Source organism: Camelus ferus, chromosome 10 (assembly GCF_009834535.1).
Source record: "Camelus ferus isolate YT-003-E chromosome 10, BCGSAC_Cfer_1.0, whole genome shotgun sequence".
In the NCBI taxonomy this organism is placed as follows: domain Eukaryota; kingdom Metazoa; phylum Chordata; class Mammalia; order Artiodactyla; family Camelidae; genus Camelus; species Camelus ferus.
This window is the reverse complement of record NC_045705.1, coordinates 52289260-52309890: the sequence shown is the minus strand read 5'-3', so window position 1 is coordinate 52309890 and position 20631 is coordinate 52289260. Positions and strand designations below refer to the sequence as shown.

General features: G+C 33.2%; 1 protein-coding gene across 4 annotated transcripts in view; it reads right to left on the bottom strand.

The window, feature by feature from the left end:
- SBF2 (SET binding factor 2) overlaps positions 1-20631 on the bottom strand; it is a 382691-nt gene that overhangs the window by 202079 nt on the left and 159981 nt on the right. For all 4 annotated transcript variants that reach the window (XM_032489038.1, XM_032489035.1, XM_032489037.1 and 1 more), the window contains exon 3: positions 11512-11649. In XM_032489038.1, coding sequence (XP_032344929.1) covers positions 11512-11649 — 138 coding nt within the window. The remainder of the gene's footprint in view (positions 1-11511; positions 11650-20631) is intronic.

The following is a 20631-nucleotide window of genomic DNA, read 5'->3' as shown; positions in this document are numbered from 1 at the left end:
GGGTTTGATTACATTTCTCTGTAAGTAATTTACCATATAAAGGAGTACTGCCCCTTCTTTACAGCTGCTATAATACCTTTTGTGTAATAACTGTGTAATGATACTAGCTGTATTTGTTTCGTGTTTTACAATGACAAATTTTCACATATTGCAAAGCTGTGAGAAACTTAAAAATAAGCAGGAGATTAAAAACACAGGCCACAAATGTAACAGATATTACAAGTGACTTGAAATTTAAGATTTTATAGTATAAAACATTTTCATATATTTTATCTCATTGAACAATATTTATAACCCTTCTTCTAAGCTAAGATTATTCTTTGGTTTTTGGTGGTCCCATTAAAGATTCAAACTTACCTAAACAGTGTTTACTGAATTGCCTCACACTGACTTGCAAGGTCACCTTATCTCTTACATACATCATAAACACATGCTACAGCTTGCCCATGTACTGATATTTTTCTACTTATTATTACTATGAACTATCTGCTAGTGGGATTCCCAAGTTCTATGTAGTTTACATTCTATGTAGTTCTCCTAGTCTGTGTGGTTCAATAATATGGGGTAAATTAGAACCCCCTAGATCAATCTGCTCCAAAAATACTACTACTGCCCTTTAAATATCTCCTGAGACAAAAATGCTAGAAACTACTAGAGCACTGATTTTATGGAATGATTCCACATAACAGGCACAATTTTTAAGAAGTTTATCCTATAACTCAGGTTGAACACTTGAGCCTCACGTTTGTTGCACTCCTGATGCTAGATTCCTGTCTCTTCTATCTTGAAAAGACTTGCATCCAATACTGTCTGTGCTAAGTTCACTTTCAGCAACAGTTTTTCATACTAAACCCCTCCCTACAAAATTTCTTTAAATAGTTTAAAAAGGAGGATGAAAGGAATTATGCAAGTAAAAATTTTCCAGTTCTACATTTCCTTTTTGAAAAGTAAATTATTACAGAGTACCATTATATAGAGTTGCCTCCGTTAAGCAATTTAAGGACTTAAAATTTTTCCAGAATTGGAAATAAAGGAGTCTAAGTAGTTGCAAAATTCTGTAAGGTCTACAATTCCCTCTGAAAACTTCTTGATTTCTTGCCAAATAATCGCTTATCAGGTTGACACGTCCACATGATAAAACCTAGTTTTATACAAAGGTTTTTATAAAACCTTGCACTGGTTGGGAAAATAATGACTACATGAGAAATATACATTTTAGGAAAACAAAGCTTCAGAGAAATCAGGCCACTAGTTTTCATTTCATAATCCAATTTATCTCTAGTAAAGAAAATATCCTGGTGTTTTCCCCTTTAATAGCTCCTGGGCTCTATAGTATTCTGAAGGTGGTATAAATTCATTTGTAGGGCTACTATATAGTCACCCAAAAAGCTCCCTATGTTTTAAGTGGCACATAAGTCCATAAGTCTTTTTCAAAAATATACTCATAAGTATATTAAATTTTCCGAAGTGTTTTCTGCTGGAAGCTAATAGTTATTACTTAGGCAAAAGGGTCTTCTAATCAAAAGATTTTGACAATAAGTTAAAGCCAAGTTAAAAAGGTTTCTTTACTGCAAGATTTCTCAGACTTTGATATGCAAATATTGTTTGTGCAATGCCCAGCAAAGTAGATATAATATAAAATATTTCTCCAACTTACTGGACCAATGAAATCCTCTTTATTACAGAATATCTAGAGGACCCAGTGCCCTGTGGAACTCATGTTGGGAAAGGCTATCACAAGCTATTTTAGTATAGAAAATGAATGAAACTGAAATATGTATATATTCATACATTCTATGCCTTTAGAAAGCTAGGTAAATATAATGGTTATTTCATAAACAGATTATTATATTTGGTATCTGTTTCATTAATTCTATTTCATAAAGTAAGATAAGATTTGAAAAGATTAGAAAATGGACAAGGCTGCTGGGAGGTAGGGTGCTGTATAGCTGCCCTGAGAAAATATTTAGCATGCCCTGTGGCCCACTCTCACCAGATGAGTTAGGAACTTCTACTCCTGACCAGTGGTTCTCAAACTTCAGTGTGCAATGAAGTCATTTAGAGCTATGTTGGAGTCTCACCCCTAAATTTCTAATTCAGTAGGCCTGAGGTAGAGTCCAAGAATTTACATTTCTTATAAGTTTCTCAGTGATACTGATACTGCTGTAAGAATCACAGTTCTAGGCCAATTAATATAATATAGAAGAGGCCTTCCTCAAAAAAGAACAATCTCAAATAAACAATCTAAACTACCAGCTAAAAGAATTAGAAAAAGAAGAGAAAAAAGTCAGCAGAAGGAAGGAAATAGTAAAGATCAGGGAGGAAATAGATAATATAGAAGAAAATAATAACTATAACATATATTCTTTATGCCAGATACTGTACTAAGCATCATACCAGAGTAAATAACTCATTTATACTAGACCTTATTAAATACTGCCTCCCAGCAAAGGAAACCAGGACTCTCTGGAGAAATGACATTTTATATTTGGGTCAGAAAAATGTACAAAATGCGCCTATTCATTTGTCAAAAAGTAAAGAGTTTGTTAAAAACTAACAGAATCAAAATGAATAAAAATCACAGTTGACTGAAGCTCATCAAATTCACACACAAAAAAGAGTTTATAATGACAACTTTAAAAACTGGTCACTACTGAAGATTGTTAGGGTGCCAGTATACTATTTTGAAAATTTTTTAAAATAAGGGGAAATAACTATCTTTTCTAACAAACTGTAGTTGATGAAAGTTTTATTTTATAGTTGAATTTTAGTTAATAAATGCAGAAAGAACAACAGAATGAGGAAATTACCTTTTTTCCAATTCCTACTGAAATAATGTATTTAGGCAATGATCATCAATAGATCTCAAACTAGTAAGTGAAAGTCTGGCCCTAATCCAAACCCACAACTCGATCTCAACACTGCTAAAAGTTAGAACAACCAGAAAACAAGTTCCTCTTGATGCTACACAGTAGGAAGTACAGTACAATCTTTGAAGTAGTCTTGCTTTAAAAACTGAATGTGAATCCAGTCAAGCCTCTAGATATAAGTATTACTTTATGGAAACTATGGAGAACAGAGGTACAAGTTAGATAATAATATGGAGAATTAGTGAGCCAAATCCAGAATGTAGAGCATTCCATAGGATAAATGATCCAGTTCCTCTACCAACCCACAAAGGGGACTGTTACAAAAGAAATTTAAGAAATATCAACCAAATATAATGTGTGGAACTTGTATGAATAAACCAAGACATTTTGGAGATTATTTTTTTAATTAAAAATATGTAACTTGGATATTAGATAATATTAAGAGATTATTCAAAATTATAATTTTGTTAAATATTATAATGGCAGATTGGTAATGTAAAAAAGGTCTTTATCTGTTAGAGATTCATACTAAAATATTTACAGGTGAATATGGGAATTTCCATAATAAAAAATGAAGAAAATAAAACCTTTATTGTGCACCTGTGTCAGCACTGTTCCAAAGTACATTTCACCCCCTTTCTTTGATCACATTTTGTTTGCTGACATAGTAAATGTCTTTACTGCAAGTTGCATCATTACTGATTCATAAAGACGTTTATGAACACATTGGAAGACTCTAAAATGATGCAACTGAATAAAACACTTAGGTCTGTCATTTTTTTAGATAAGCCATATAAAGCCTCCTTATATCTATCATATTTTACTGATTACTTAAAACATTTTACAATCACATTGCCTGGCTGAATACTTTTGGGAATATGTGATCAAAAGTTTAATGCCAAAGTTTTGTTTGTGATTTCTGACAGTGTTACTGTATCTTGGAGAGATAAGAGACAACATTTTAAAAGTTGCACAATTATACTTTGGATGGTTTCTGTCCCTGAGTTCCTGTTCTTCTAGGCTTCCAAATAATGTGTCATAGTATATTTGGTATGAAGTAATTCACACCAAATGAGAATTAAAAGATCTATTTTTGAACTGATGATACGATCCAAAAATAAAAGAAAAACACATTTTTTAAAAAGGACATAGTTAAACTGTCCACACTGAAAATGGGAACATTAATGATGACCTAGAAAGGAACATCATCTGGGCTTTAATATTATCTTTTCAACTAATTTCTCATTGTTTTTACTTTTTTTTTCTTAACCCATTCCAAAAGATATTACCTCTCTGTTCTTCACACAGAAAAGCTACTATATAATTCTGGCTAGCATCTCCTACCTAAGTGCGATTATATAGGAGCTAGAATTCTTATAACTTATTTACATTTTCAGAATCTTGGAAAAACTCTAAGAAGCAGACTAACTTTCTGTAAGGTGACTGTAAATACTAAATAAATTGTAATGTCTGGGTCCAGTTAAAACGGCAAATGGGAAAATATCTGAACTAAAAAGAAAAATAATTCTCAAACACTGATTCCAAGTATACAAAAACTCTGATATGATTTTTAATATTATTACCTACTCAAGTGAGCCAGGGCTCCTTGGAGAAATGGCTAATTTCAAGGCTGAGGCAGAGAAGGAATAAGACGAGCCTGGATCAGTTTGTTATGATAAAAAGTTAAAAAATGTTTTAAAAAACTGATGGGGCTTTGTTAACAGAATACAAGAACCACTCTGAAGGGGAGCCCACTGGTTAAACTTAGGACAATCAGTGAATTAAAACAGTGAAAACCATTAATCATATACTACTTAAGAGAAAAAAAGCTGGAATACATGAGTCTATAGCTCACATAGATAAAAAGACAGGAAAATCTTGTTTTTAGTAAAATGTCAACGGCTGACTGGTAAAGGTAGAGGGTGTGTGTGAATTGGAAAATAATCATTTTGCAACCATAATAATAAAAATTGGCACAGACAAGAATCATTACTAAATGCCAAATCGGAGGGAGGCATGATTAATAGAATTTTTGCATAATCTTAAAATATTTTCCTATACATTGCTTATTCATTGCAAGTAAAAAAAAAAAAACAGCAACTATACAATGGAGATATCTGCCAATCATCAGACCAAGTATTCAATAATAACATCATCAGTGGGGTGGGGAGCAGACAGACACTGTGTACTTCCAGATGTGTGCCCTTAGAAGGACACACACTTTGTTTTCTAAATGTTGGTAGCATTCCAACTACTGATGTATAACCTGAATCAGAAAAACAAAAAATAGTAAGCCTTCAGTGCAGGGCACTGAGACCTGCACTATTTGAAATGTGAAAGGCTGAGCAACTATTCCAGATGAAAAAGAGACAAAATAGAAATTATAATTAAATGCAATACGTAATTTTAAACTACATCCTGTACAGGAGGACCAAAAAAAAAAAAAAAAAAAAGGCAGGGGAGGGGGGTGGATCATAAAGAACATTAGGTCAAGTAACCAAACTGAAAATATGGATGGTAGATTAGATAAAAATATAATACTGATGTTGATTTCCTGAGATTGATAATCATACTATGTTTATGTAAAAACATACTTATTCCTATGAAATTATACACTGAAGACTTCAGGGCAAAGGGAAATGATGCACACAAATTTGTTTCAAATAGTTCAGGAAAAAGCTTATGTGTGTGAGTATGTGAGTGTGTGTGTATGTGTGTGTGTAAGGAGAAAGAGGGAGTAAGGGAAAGAGGACAGGGTTTATCAAAGATAATTAATATTATGATAATAAAAAGATGGGACAAAATATTTTAAATGGGTGAATATAGGTAACAGGTACATAGATGTTTGCAATATTCTTGTAACTTTTCTGTATATCTGAAATTATTTTCAAATGAAAAGCTTGAAAAATAGCCCCGAGTTCCTAGAACCACTTTACAAATATCTGCTATAATGTCCTCCTATACTGCTTTCTGTAAGTTTAACTGGGGTTCCTAGAATCTCTTTACACCTGCTAAATTGTCCTTTTTAAATCCACTTTATAGAATTCTGCCTGACAACATTTAAAGATATTTAGACTGGTGATCTGACATATGGATACAGTGTGAAACATTTCCCTCTTCTAGTTAATTAATATATCCATCATCTCACATATTTATCTTTTGGGCAAGGATGAGGACATTGAAGATCTACCCTCTTGGTAAATTCCAATTATATAATACAGTGTTATCAACTGTAGTCATCATGTTTTATTATAGATCCTCAGAACTTATTAATCTTATAGCTGAAACTCTGTACTCTTTTATCAACCCCTCCCTATTTCCTTAATCCTTCAGCCCCTGGTGACCACTTTTCTACTATTTCTCTTAGTTTGACTTTTTTTTTCTTTTTTTAGATTCTACATATAAATGATACCATGCAGTATTTATCTTCCTCGGTCTGGCTTATTTCACTTAGCATAATGCTCTCAAGGTCCATTCATGTTGTAAACAGCAGCACTTCCTGCTTTCTCATGGCTGAATATTCCATTGTGTATGTAAGTATGACACACGTGTGTACATATATATGTATATAAAACATCTTTATCCATTCAACCATTGATGGACACTGAGGTTGTTTCCATATCTTGACTATTGTGAATAATGCTGCAATGAATGGGACTGCAGATATCTCTTCAATATCATGTTTCATTTCCTTTGGATACATACCCAGAAGTGGGATTGCTGGATCATAAGAGAGCTCTATTTTTAATTTTTTGAGAAAACTCAATACTGTTTTCCATAGTGGTTGTATCAATTCACATTTCCAACAGCTCGCAAGGGTTCCCTTTTCTCCACAGTTTCACCTACACTTCTGCTGTCTTATTCTTTTTGAGGATAATCATTCTAACCGGTACATCTCATTGTGGTACTGATTTCCACTTCTTCTGATGATTAGTGATGTTGAGCATCTTTTCATGTGACTGATGTACGACTTCTTTGAAAAAATGTCTATTCAAGTCTTTTGCCCACTTTTAAACTGGAATTTTAAAATTTTTTTACTATTGAGTTGTATGTTCTTTATATATTTTGGACATTAACCCATTAACAGACACATGGTTTACAAATATTTTCTCCCATTCAGTAGGCTGCCTTTGATTTTGTTGATGGTTTCCTTTACTGTGCAGGAGCTTTTTGGTTTCACACAGTCCCACTTATTTTTGCTTTCGTTGCCACTGCTTTTGATGTCAAATCCAAAAATCATTGGCAAGACCTTCATCAAGGAGCTTATCCCCTAGGTTTTCTTTTAGAACATTTCAGGTCTTACACTGACATCTTAAATCCATTTTGAATTTATTGTTGTGTATGGTGTAAGACAGGGATCCTGGTTCCTTCTTTTGCATATGGCTGTCCAATTTTCTAAACACCACTTAATAAATATACTATCCTTTTCCCATGGTATATTCCTGGCCCTTTTGTTGTAAATTAATTGACTATATGCACATGGTATTATTTCAGGGCTCAGTATTCGGTTCTACTGATCTATGTGTCTATTGTTACGCCAATATCATACTATTTTAATTAAGATAGTTTTGTAATATATTCTGAAATTAAGAAGTGTGACTCTTGACTTTATTCTTCTTTGTCAAGAACACTCTGGCTTTTCAGGGTCTTCTGTGGTTCCGTATGAATTGTAGGATACTTTGTGAAATATGCTACTGAAATTTTGATAGAGATTGTACTGAATCTGTAAATTTCTTCTTCTTCTTTTTTTTTTTTTTTGTAATTTTGGGAGGGTAATTAGGTTTATTTATTTATTTATTTATTATTTATTTTAATAGACGTACCAGGGACTGAACCCAGACCTCACAGATGCTAAGCATGTGCTCTACCACTGAGCTATACCCTCCCCCACCAGTAAATTTCTTAGAATAGTATGAACATTTTAATATTAATAAGTCTTCCAGTCCATTAGCATGGGCCTTCTTTCTACATATTTGTGTTTTCTTCAATGTATTTCATTAATGTCTTACACAGTTTTCAGGATACAGATCTTCTTACCTCCTTGGTAAAGTTATGCCTGGGTATTTATTCTTTTTCATGCAATTATAAATAGGACTACATTCTTAATTTCTCTTCCTCATAATTTTTTGTTAGTGTAAGAAACTCAATTCATTTTTGTTTATCAACTTTTTATACTGCAACTTTAAGGATTCATTTATTAGTTCTAATACTTTTTTGGTAGTCTTTAGGATTTTATATATATAATATCATGTCAACAACAAATAGAGATAGTTTTACTACTTCCTTTCTGATTTACATACCTTATATTTTTCTTTTCTTAACTAATTCCTCTAGCTAGGATATTCACTACTATGTTGAGTAAAAGTGATAAGAATGAGCATTCTTGACTAGCACTGCATCTTAGAGGAAAAGCTTTCAGTTTTTCACCATTGAGTATGATGTTAGCTGTGGACTTGTCATAAAGGGCCTTTATGGTGTTGAAGTATGCTCACCCTATACCCAGTTTGTTGAGAGTTTTATCCTGAATCAATGTCGAATTCTGACACAAGCTTTCCCTGTATCTATTAAGACAATCACATAAACTTTATCCTTAATTTTGTTAATGTGGTGGATCACATTCACTGATTTGCACATTTTGAACCCTGAATCCAGGAATAAATCCCACTTGATCATGGTGTATGATCCTTTTAATGTATTGTTGAACTTGGTTTGCTAATATTTTGTTGAGGATTTTTGCACCTGTGTATACCAGGGATATTGGTCTGTGATTTCCTTTTCTTATAATGCCCATGTCTGTCTTTGCTATCAGGGTAATAGGCTGGCCCTGTAGAGTAAGTGTGGAAGCATTCCCTCCTCTCCTCTTTTTCGGAAGAGTTTGAGGACTGCTATTAATTCTTCTTTAGATGTATAGTAGAACTGACAAGTAAAGCCGTCTGGTCCTCGACTTTTCCTTGGTCAGAGGTTTAGATTACTGATTCAATATCTTTACTACTATTGGTCTGTTCACATTTTATATTTTTTCATGATTCAGACTTGGTAGGTTGTACATTAGTAGGAATTTATTCATGTCTCCTAGGTTGCCCATTTGTTGGTATATATTTTTTCATAGGAGTCTTATGATCCTTTGTATTTCTGTGGTATCAGAACCAATGTCTCCTATTTAATTTCTAATTTTATTTATTAGTTCTTTCTCTTCTTTTCTTGCTGAGTATAGCTAAAAGTTTGTCAATTTTGTTAGTCTCTTCCAAAAAATAGCTCTTACTTTCATTAATTTTTTTCATTATCTTTTCAATCTCTGTTTCATTTATTTCTATTCTGACCTTTGCTGTTTCCTTCAGGGAGGAAATGGAAGTTGTAAATTCCTTCCCAATTGCATGCTGCTGTGCCAGGGTGGGATTTATAGAGAGGACATGTCTCAGCCATTCCTACTTGTTCCAGTCAGTGTGACTCTTTTCTTGTCTGCCTGATGTACAGGAATTGCTCACCTAGTTTCTGAAATTGCTCTGTATATAGCTGTGGATCTGGTATGTCTATGGGAGTAAGTGAATTCAGGAACTTCTATGTTGTCATCTTAGACTAGAACCCCCCTACAGCTGTCTTAATGTATTACTGTTCCATGAGTTTATCTGGCAGGAGAGGGGTTGGAAATGAAGGAGAGAGGAGAGAGACCAACCCTAAATACTCACAGTTAGTTTCATTAAAAAAATTCTAGGGAGTTGTAAAGAGGTACTCTCAAGAATATGGGAATAAAGGAAAATATTCTATTCTCAGCATTAACTTATATTCAACAGATCAACACAGAAATGAAAGATCACCTAAAAGAGATATACAGGCTCTCTACTGGAGAACATTCTTTCTTATTTAGACTGAATTGATCAAAATGGGAATTTGATGAGCTATTTGTTGGCAACATCCACCCAAACACTATCTAGGACAGAAATGACTAGAATCACAGACATCTAAGTTTTCTGCCCCCATTGACAACATAATCCCCAATTTCAAAAACAGTTGCCCCTGAACAATGTTTTGGGGCACTGATGCCCCTGTGTAGTCAAAATCCACTTAAAACTGTACAGTCAGCCCTTCCCATCCACAGATTCAACCAACCACGGATTTTGTAGTACATATAGCACATGTTGACTGAAAAAAAAAATCTGTGGATACATGGACCTGTGCAGTTCAAACCCATGTTGTTCAAGGGTCAACTGCATTAACAATGGGCTAGTTAATCTGGCAGATGTTAAATATTTGACATCAAATATTCCTTAGTTTGATTCCACAATCAAAACGCTTCTGATTTTGATATGGCCTCCCACAAATATCTGACAACAAGGAGAAAATGTGCTGATAATAGAGACAATGCATATTTTATTCTATGTAATCTTTAAACTTATCACTGTAAATTAATAAACTAGCATGCTGGTTTTAATACATCAGTCTAATGAACTTGGACAGTGACTCCATGAGAGGTTTGTCTCTTCTTATATGGAAAAAATCAGATTTCTGCATCCAGAAAATTCAGATCTTGGGAGTTTGATTAAAGTAACCAAACTAACAAATGTTCCTTTGTGAGGCCATTTCAGAAAGAAAGCCAATCCTTTTTCCTGGTGGTGAAACTCACTCATCTGTACATAACAGAAAGTACAGCAGACAATGCGGATTGGCTCATTCAACATCCTTTAAGCTCTTTTATAATTTCCTTCATGAAACTACAGAGCTTTGAAAGCAAAACAAAACAAACAAATAACAACAACAAAAAAGTTTTTCTGATTCCTTTGCCAGGGCAAGGGAGGGGTCTGCATGCAATCTGACTTCCATAAGGAAATGACCTGTATAACACTTACAGGAGAATTCAGCAATGTATGGTAGTGGCAACATGTGGGGAGACTGTTTTCAGGGCAACTACTGTGAAGGTTCTGTTGTCTGGTACTGAACATCAGACGTGTCAAATGGTGAAAGGTGGACAAAGTACAGTTTCTACCAGAACAGCTACAAGCTAGGAAGTTCCTAGTACCCAGAATTGGTTTCCTGCTCACCCCTCACCTATGAAATTACATCAACTGCCCAATACTTTGTCATAAATCCTTTTCTGAATAAACTAGAGAAAGCTAGATCCAGTTGTCTGAAACTAAGAACCCCAACTGATACTATGAATGACCTAGTATTTTCAACTTCTATAGTTCTAGCCTATGAATTTCAGTCCTATCATGTTGCTACTACCACCACTAATATTAATGAGTTAACATTCACTTCAGAACTTAAAAAGTTAGTATCAAGCATTGTGATAAATGATTTATAAACATTCTGATTAAATGATCTATATTCTGTGAAAGACATCTCAGGAGAAGGACTTGAAAGGGAAAATTACAGGTTCACCATGAGAGGAAACAAATCTTGATAAACTAATTCACAGATACACTTCTTAGAAATATTCAGATTACGACCAGTATTTTAAAAGAGATTAATCTTGGACAGTAACTTTACCTTCTCTCTCCCTTCTCCAACAATATAGTACCTCAGTCTTTTTAAAACAGCCCATAGAACTCAAACTTGCAGTTCTAACAAAAACAAATATGGCATAATGAAAAGATTCCTAAATGGTGTCCCTTGGGCTATAATTTGGTTAGAAAAGTTGTTGTACCTGAAGATTGATCTCTGCCTCGTAGAAGGTTAGGCATGAGCAGTAATGTCGATCTGAGTCAATATCTGTCAGGACCACCACAAAAAATGTTGGCTGCTTCCTCTCTCTGGACAGCTGCCACCCGCCAGGCTGACAAAACTAAATGGGATAGAAAAAAAATAGTCACATTTTAAAGCACAATGAAAAGTTATTATTTATAAATCTAAGTGTTAAATGTTTCCCTATTTCAAAATTTTCCAGCTTACGTGATATGTAACTTTGACCACTATTTTAAAAAAATCATTTACAGATTCGGAACACTTTCACTAATGTGCATATACATTTTATGAAGACAGCTTAGATTTTCCACAGTTGCCACTCATCCTGAGGCCTAGGCTGGCATACATAAGATCATGGCACTAAAATGAAAAACTTTCCTCCATTAGAACAAGTCATGAAATAAGCTGATCAAGTACTAAAGTACCTATCTCTGATGGAAAATAGAATTATTTTAAAGTATCTTCATTAATCTAAGAGTCTTCAATTCAGTACAATGAAAAAGATATCTTGTTCATCAAAACAGACCACATTCTGGGCTATAAAATACACTGTAATTCATTTAAAAGGACAGAAATCATATAATGCATGCTCTCAGACCACAATAAATTTAAATTACAACTCAATAACAGAAAGATAGCTGGAAAATGCCAAAATACTTTGAGATTAAACATCACACTTCTAAATAATACATGGGTCAAAGACAAAATCTCAAAAAAATGTTCAAATATTTTTAACCAGATGAAAATAAAAATACAATTTAACATTTGCGGAATTCAGCAAAAGCAGTGCTTACATGGAAATTTATAGCACTGAATGCATATATTAGAAAAGAAGAAAATTAAAATCAATACTCTGACTTCTATCTTAGGAAACGAGAAAAAGAAGAGCAAATTAAATTGTAAGTAAGCAGAAGAAAAGAAATAATAAAATTAGAGCAGCAGTGAAATTTATAATAGGAAATCAATAGAGCAAATCAACAAAACCTATAGCTGATTCTTTGAAAAGAACATTAAAATTGACAAGCCTCTAGTCAGGCTAACTAAAAATAAAAAAGAGAGGAGATACAAATTACTAATATCAGAAAAGAAAAAGGGTACATCATTACAGATTCCATGGACATTAAAAAGATAATAAAGGAAAACTATGCATAACTCTGTGTCTACAAATTTGGTAACCAAGGTGAAACGGACCAATTCCTTGAAAGATACAATCTGATAGAACTCACACAAGAAGAAATAGGGAATCTGAATAGACCTATATCTACTAGAGAAATTGAATCAGTAATTAATAACCTTCTGAAACAGAAAGCATCAGGCCCAAAAGGATTCAGGGTGAATTCTACCAAACATTTAAGGATGAAACTATGCTATTCTCTAAAATCTCTTCCATAAGATAAAAGCAAAGGAAATACTTCCTGACTCATTCAAGGAAGCCAGCATTACCCTATATCAAAACCCAGACGAAGGAACTACAATGAAACTCTACATCAGTATCGCTTATGAACACAGATGTAAAAATCCTCAAGAAAATATCTGCAGATTGAATCCAACAACGTATGAAACAAATTATATACCATGACCAAGTAGAATTCATTCTAGGTATATAAGTCTGGTCCACCATTTGATAATCAATTAATCCTATCAAGAAGCTAAACAAGAAAAATCACATGGTCATATCAACAGATGAAGAAAAAGCATTTGAGAAAATTTAATATCCATTCATGATTATAAAAAAAAAGACTCTCAACAAACTGAGAACAGAGGGGAAGTTCCTTAACTTGATAGAGAACATTTATAGTAAACCTACAGATAACATCATAATTAATGATAAAAAAAAAACTAGAAGCTTTCTGGGTAAGGTTAGAAATAAGGCAAGGATGTTCCCTCTTACCCCACCTTTTCCAAATTGTACTAGAAGTCCTAGCTAATGCAATTAGTCAAAAAAAAAAAAAAAAAAAAAAAAAAGGAAAATAAAAGGTGTACAGATTAGAAAGAAAGAAATGTAACTGTCTTTGTCCCCAGATGACATGACTGTCTATGTAGAAAATCTGAAAGTAATAAGCAATTAGAGCAAGGTTCCAGGATACAAGGTTAACATACAAAAATCAATTGCTCTCCTATATACACTACACCAACAATGAACAAGTGTTATTTGAAATTAAAAACACAATGTCACCTACATACATTAATATCCCCCCAAAATGAAATACTTAGGTATAAATATAATAAGATATGTACAAGATCCATATAAGGAAAATTACAAAACTGTGACAAAAGAAATCAAAGAAGAACTAGAGAGAGATTGATTCCATGCCCATCAATAGGAAAACTCAATATTGTCGACTATCAGTTCTTTCCAACTTGATCTACAGATTGAATGCAATCTCAGTCAAAATTCCAGCAAATTATTTCATGGATACTGACAAACTAATGTTAAAGTTTATAATGGAGAGGCAAAAGACCCAGAATAGCCAAGACAGTACTTAAGAAGAACAAAGTTGAAAAGTAACACTACCTGAGTTCAAGACTTATTCAAAAGCTATAGTAAAGACAGTGTGGTATTGGTGAAAGAAGAGACAAATAGATCAAGTAAGTAGAACAGAGAGCCTGCAAAGAGTCCGGAAAAATGTAGCCAACGGAACTTTCACAAAGGAGCAAAGGCAATAACACAGTGGAGAAAGGATAGTCTTTTCAACAAATTGTGCTGGACCAACTAGACACTCATATACAAGAAAATAAATCTAGTCACAGACTTTACATCCTTCACAAAAATTAACTCAAAGTGGACCATATACTTAAATATAAAATGCAAAACTATAAAACTCCTAGAAGATAACACAGGAGAAAATATAGATGATCTCTGATTTGGCAATGACCTTTTACATTCAACACCAAAATCATGAACCATGAAAGAAATAACTAATAAGCTAAACGTCATCAAAATTAAAAACTCCTGCTCTGTGAAAGACACTGTCAAGAAAGGAAGACACGCTAAGGACTAGGAGAAAATATCTGCAAAACACATATCTGATAATGTACTGTCATCTAAAATATATGAAGAATTTCTAAAAGTCAAAAATAAGAAAATGAACAACCCAATTATAAAATAGTCAAAAGGTCTAAACATACATCTCTCCAAAAAAGATATACAAAAGGCAAGTAAGCATATAAAAAGGTGTTCAACATCATATTTCACTGAACTTCAAATTAAAACAATGAGATATCATTACACATCTACTAGAATGGCCAAAATCTAAAACACTGAAAATGCCAAATGCTAACAAGGATGTGGAGTGACAGGAACTCTCACTTATTGCCAGTAGGAACATAAAATGGTACAGCCACTTTGGAAGACAGTGTGGCTGTTTCTTACAAAACTAAACATACTTTTACCATATGATCCAGTAATTGTGCTCCTCAGTATTTACCCAAAGGAGTCGAAAACATATGTTCCCATAAAAACCTGCACATGGATGTTTATAGCTGCTTTATTCATAATTGCCAAAACTTAGAGTGGACCAAGATGCCTTTCAATAGGTGAATGGATAAACTGCGGCACACTCAGACAATGGAATATTATTCTGCACTAGAAAGAAATGAGCTATGAAGCCATGACAAAATATGGAGGCAACTTAAATGCATATAACTAAGTGAAAGACACCAATCTCAAAGGGTTACAAATGGTATGATTCCAACTATACGACATTCTGGAAAAGGTAAAACTATGGAGACAGCAAAAAAATAAATGGTTGTCAGGGGTTGGATATGCAGTGGAGACATGAACAGGCAGAACACAGAGGATTTTTAGAGCAATGAAACTATTCTATATGGTATTATAATTGTGGATACATATTATTATACATTTATCAAAATCTTCAGAATGTAAACCAAGAATGAATCCTAATGCAAATTACAGACTTTGGGTGATAATGATGAGTCAATCAGCCTAAGTTCATCTATCAATTGTAATCAACACACTACTGTGGTGGGAGATATTGATACTGTGAGAATCTGTTTTGGGAACCAATAGTTCATGTGAACTCTTTCTACTTTCTGATCAATTTTGCTATGGATCTAAAAGTACTCTAAAAAGTAAAGTTTATTTCTAAAAATATAATATAAAAAGGTATCTTGATTAACATATTGTTCAAGAGATAGAACAGAAATAGTAATGAGCTCACCAACACAGCCACTCTCTGTACCAGATTACTTTCTGTTGCTCTGTTTAGTAACTATGTAATTTTGAGCAATTTATTTAACCTCTCAGTGGCTCAGTTTCCTCATTTATAAAAGGTAGAATATTAGTACCTACCTGCTAGCACTCTTGGGAAGGAAGCTTACATACGTTAACACATGAAAAGTACTCAGAACAGTCCCTGCTATATAATTCAGTGAAGTAAAAGTTAGTTACTATGATTATTACCCACTGTGATCTATCCTCATACCTATAACACTTTCTTTACCCTTCTTTATCAATTTTTTTCCTGCCTCTCTTTTCACTGCCTCATTGACTCCTTGACTCAGTCTAAAAAGACATCAAAAAAGTAAGATTTGGATGATTTTCTGTATTTAGAGAGACGTTAATCACATCGACAGCTTCTCTATCAAATGAAAAATCTTAACAGACTCATTTCCTTCAGCAGACATCATGAGGAATACATAAATAGCATGAAAACCTTAAAGACAAGTGAAAATACTTTTCTCTACTACATTTTTGTTTTGAAATAGTACTTTATTCAACAAATACTTACTGAGCACTTTAGTATCATTTATTCTATGAACTTTCTCTGAAACTCCACAGTTTCACTAGCCCCCTCCAGAACAAAGATTCAAGCAGTTCCATTCACGTGTTCCAGACCATTTTATGATAATAAATAATTATAACAACCTTTTCCTCTGATATATGACCTAGAATTTATCTATTTTACTAATCGGTACAAAAGAGTTGACTTGTATTCCTCAAAAGACTAGGAATAGACTTACCATAGGACCCAGGAATCCCACTCCTGGGCATATATCCAGAAGGAACCTGACTTCAAAATGACACCTGCACCCCAATGTTCATAGCAGCACTATTTACAGTAACCAAAACATGGAAACAGCCTAAATGTCCAACAACAGATGACTAGAAAAAGAAGATGTAGTATATTTATACAATGGAATACTATTCAGCCATAAAAACCGACAACATAACGCCATTTGCAGCAGCATGGATGTTCCTGGAGAATGTCATTCTAAGTGAAGTAAGCCAGAAAGAGAAAGAAAAATACCATATGCGATCACTCATATGTAGAATCTAAAACAAACAACCCCCTCCTCCAAAAACATAAATACAAAACAGACTCATAGACATAGAATACAAACTTGTGGTTGCCAAGGGGGTGGGTGGTGGGAAGGGACAGACTGGGATTTCAAAATGTAGAATAGATAAACAAGATTATACCGTATAGCACAGGGAAATATATACAAGATCTTGTGGTACTCACAGCGAAAAAAAATGTATGACAATGAATATACATATGTTCATGTAAAACTGAAAAATTGTGCTCTACACTGGAATTTGACACAATATTGTAAAATGACTATTACTCAAAAAAATGTTAAAAAAAAAAAAAAAGAGTTGACTTGTTTTGGGCATGTGTATATTTCTCCCTCAACAATCCATCTAAGTCCCATGACTTTATGTCTTTGGCATTCTTGTGGCCACCATAAGCCTTTTTTATTCTAGAATACCTCAAAGTGTGCTACGAAGAATCACAGGAGTCCTAGATGTCAAAACTATTTTCATAATAATACTAAGAGTTAGTAACTTCTTTCACTTTGTTGACATTCACACTGATGGTACAAAAGTGATGATGGGTAAAGTTGCTGGTATATTAACAGGAATCAGCACCAAACTATACTTATAGTCATTGTGTTCTTCAAAGCTACATATTTGCAGTTAAAAAAAAAGTTTCAGTTAAAAATGTCCTTGATGATGCAATACACATTTTAATTTCATTATAACTTGACCCTTTAGTATATAAATTTTAAAATATTCTGTTTCAAATAGTAAGTATATATAAAGCACTTTTGCCACATGTGTAAGTATGATAATTGTTTAGAGAAGCACTATTTGCATAATTTTAGAGTTGTGAGCTGGGTTTTTATTTTCAAGAATACTATTTTTTACTTGTAAGAATAACTGACAAACAAATATGCCTATGCAGACATGTATTTGGCAAACATTTTCGCAAAATGAATGAAGTAGGCCTGTCGCTTTAAGATAAAGATCTGAGAAAATTTGTTACCAATGATAAAACAAATTTTCAAGCACAGTCATTGCATTTCTGATGAACATGACAGTAATATTACTTAGGGCAATATTTTAAATATTATATAATGATCTGTGTCAATATTTGGAAGATCTGGATCATTCATTGATCCCATATTTGCCAAATGACTAACGTATGACGTTATAAAATCATGCATGGGTAAAAGATCTGTTCAAAGTGCAAAACTGACCAATAGGTTTTATTGTGGCAGAGTTTGAAAAGTTCTGTGATTGCAACTAATCTTTAAGAACTTACTATTTGTTGAGTGTTGGTGTAGTATTCAAAAAGAGTTTCCATAAGTATCTGAAAAGGCTGTTAAAATACTCCTCCTTTCTCCAACTATGTATTTGTGAGAACTGATTTTCTTCATATACTTCAATCAAAACAACATATTGCAAAAGCATGAATGCAGAAGTAGGTATGAGAATCCAGCTGTCTTTCATTAAGCCAATATTCAATGATATTTATAAAAATATAAAACAATACCACATACCACTCTTTTCCCTATGTTTTTTGTTTTGGGCAATATAGTTTTTTAAATAAAAACATGCTATTTCATATGCAATAGTTTATTGTTATTTTAAATAAGTAGTTTAAAATTTTCCAGTTGTAATTTCTAATACATAACAACATCCAGTTGTTATCTAATACATAAATGAACAGATAAAACTACATAAACAAAACTCTGGGGATTCTAAATAATTTGTGAGAGTATAAAGTGAGAGATCCAAAAGTAGGAGACCTAATATTCTACTAAAAAAAATCAGTGTTAACATGTATCTAGCCTTGGCTTTATCTACTTGGGTAGCAGAAAGGTATAATCCGTGGCAGAATTGGGGAGTTTTATCAGGTTACAACAAAACTCACAAGTGTCTTTCAAAATCTTCTTTCCCTCAACAAACTTCTTTCCTGAATTAGGTACACCATTTCCTAAAGTGAGTTTCACAATCAGGAAAGAGGTGTCTGAGCTTGGGTTATAAAGCAATCTACTGATACAGCCTGCGTCACCAGGTCCACCTCTTCAGCAAACAAGTCTTCTGATACAAAGTTAATCAGCTCTGTGAATTGATAGCAAATAATCCCATTCTCTTAGACCTGTCATTCATTACCATAGCTGCTCATCAGGCTTAGTAAATGATACTAAAAGCTATACACCAGAGAATGACAACTATAAACATTTTCTCAAAATTTAAATAAAACTATAGGTTTTCAAGTAAGGATTAAACTAAGTATTTTTATGTTAGTTCCAATTCTATCAACTCTACTGACTTCTCATATCAAAGGTATCCATCATAAAGAAGAGTTCACAAATAACAAAGTAACTTTTATGAGCAGATAGATCTCTACTTAAAGAAGCAATCAGATATTTTGCAGCTTAAAACTCTTAATGTGCTTACTTTTCAAATGCTTTACACATATACAGTATATAATAAAACTATTATAGAATAACCAAAAATGTCCATAGCATTATTGTGACTAATTTGAATGATCTCTCAAAGGCAAAACATTGTAGAAGGTTCTTTGGATAACAGTCGCTTTTAATATTTTCCAAGACCTTCATACACATCTATAAATTTGCAGCTCACTGAGACACATTTTACTGTTCAATCTTTAATTTAAAAAATTAAAAGTGTCAGTGGGGAGGGTACAGCTCAGTGGTAGAGTATGTGCTTAACATGCACAAGGTCCTGGGTTTGATCCCCAGTATCTCTGTCAGTCAATAAATACATACATACATACATACATACATACATACATACATACATACATACAAACTTAATTACCTACCCCACAAAAGGCAATGTAAAAAAAAGAAAAAGAAAATTTAAAATGTCCCATTAAAAAAAGCCTGTAAGAAAATTCCTTCTTCTCATAGAAAACAATAAACACAACATCCAGAAGGAGAATATGAGCATTTAAGTAGTAAGACCTCCTTAATTACTTAAATGGCCTCATTTCCCTAAGTTTAGCATTATAACAGGAATTCTGTTAAATTCTGACTTTAAAAGTATTAACAGTAAAACCTTTGGGAAATTCCAAGGATCGTTTTTCAGATTCAGTAAGTACTTCTCCAAAACTAAGCTTAATATGACCACAGCTAATACAATGGTAATGGTAATTCATGGTAGGCCTGGTCAGATATTTTTTACTAAATTTTTCACAGAGAAGCTGTCAAGATAGGCAACTAAACACTGGTTACACATGAGATCCCTTATTTCACACATAAAATTATAGCTATATAAGGGAATTATTTTATACTATGCATTAATATTATTAGAATCATGCTTCATAGGAAATTTTGATGCTAGATTCTCAAATGAAATATATTAATATATAAATACTCAGAAAATAAACAATACTTCACATAATTGAGTTTACAGAAAAGTTTTTTCAATGAATGAAAAGAAATGGCTCTTATCTCCAGTTAACTGTCTACTTTTCAAATTCATTGTATCATAAGATTAAGTAAAAATCGAATTTGGTGTACCAGGAAATGACCCCACTATTAATAAGAAATACCTCTTATAGGATTTGAATTTGAAATACAATGATGCTAGCTGGTTTAATTATCTCAAATCTTAACTAAAAGTATGCTGGGGAAGTAATAAACAATGAGGGAGTGGACACTTCAATTCTTGAACCTGAGCTGGAGTCGTATTTCTAACAGGAATGTGAGAGAATGTTTAGACAGCTGGAAGCATAGTCACTACAAGATAGTAAGCAGAATGATAAGCATTAAATAAACAGGATAAAATCAGGATTTTGCT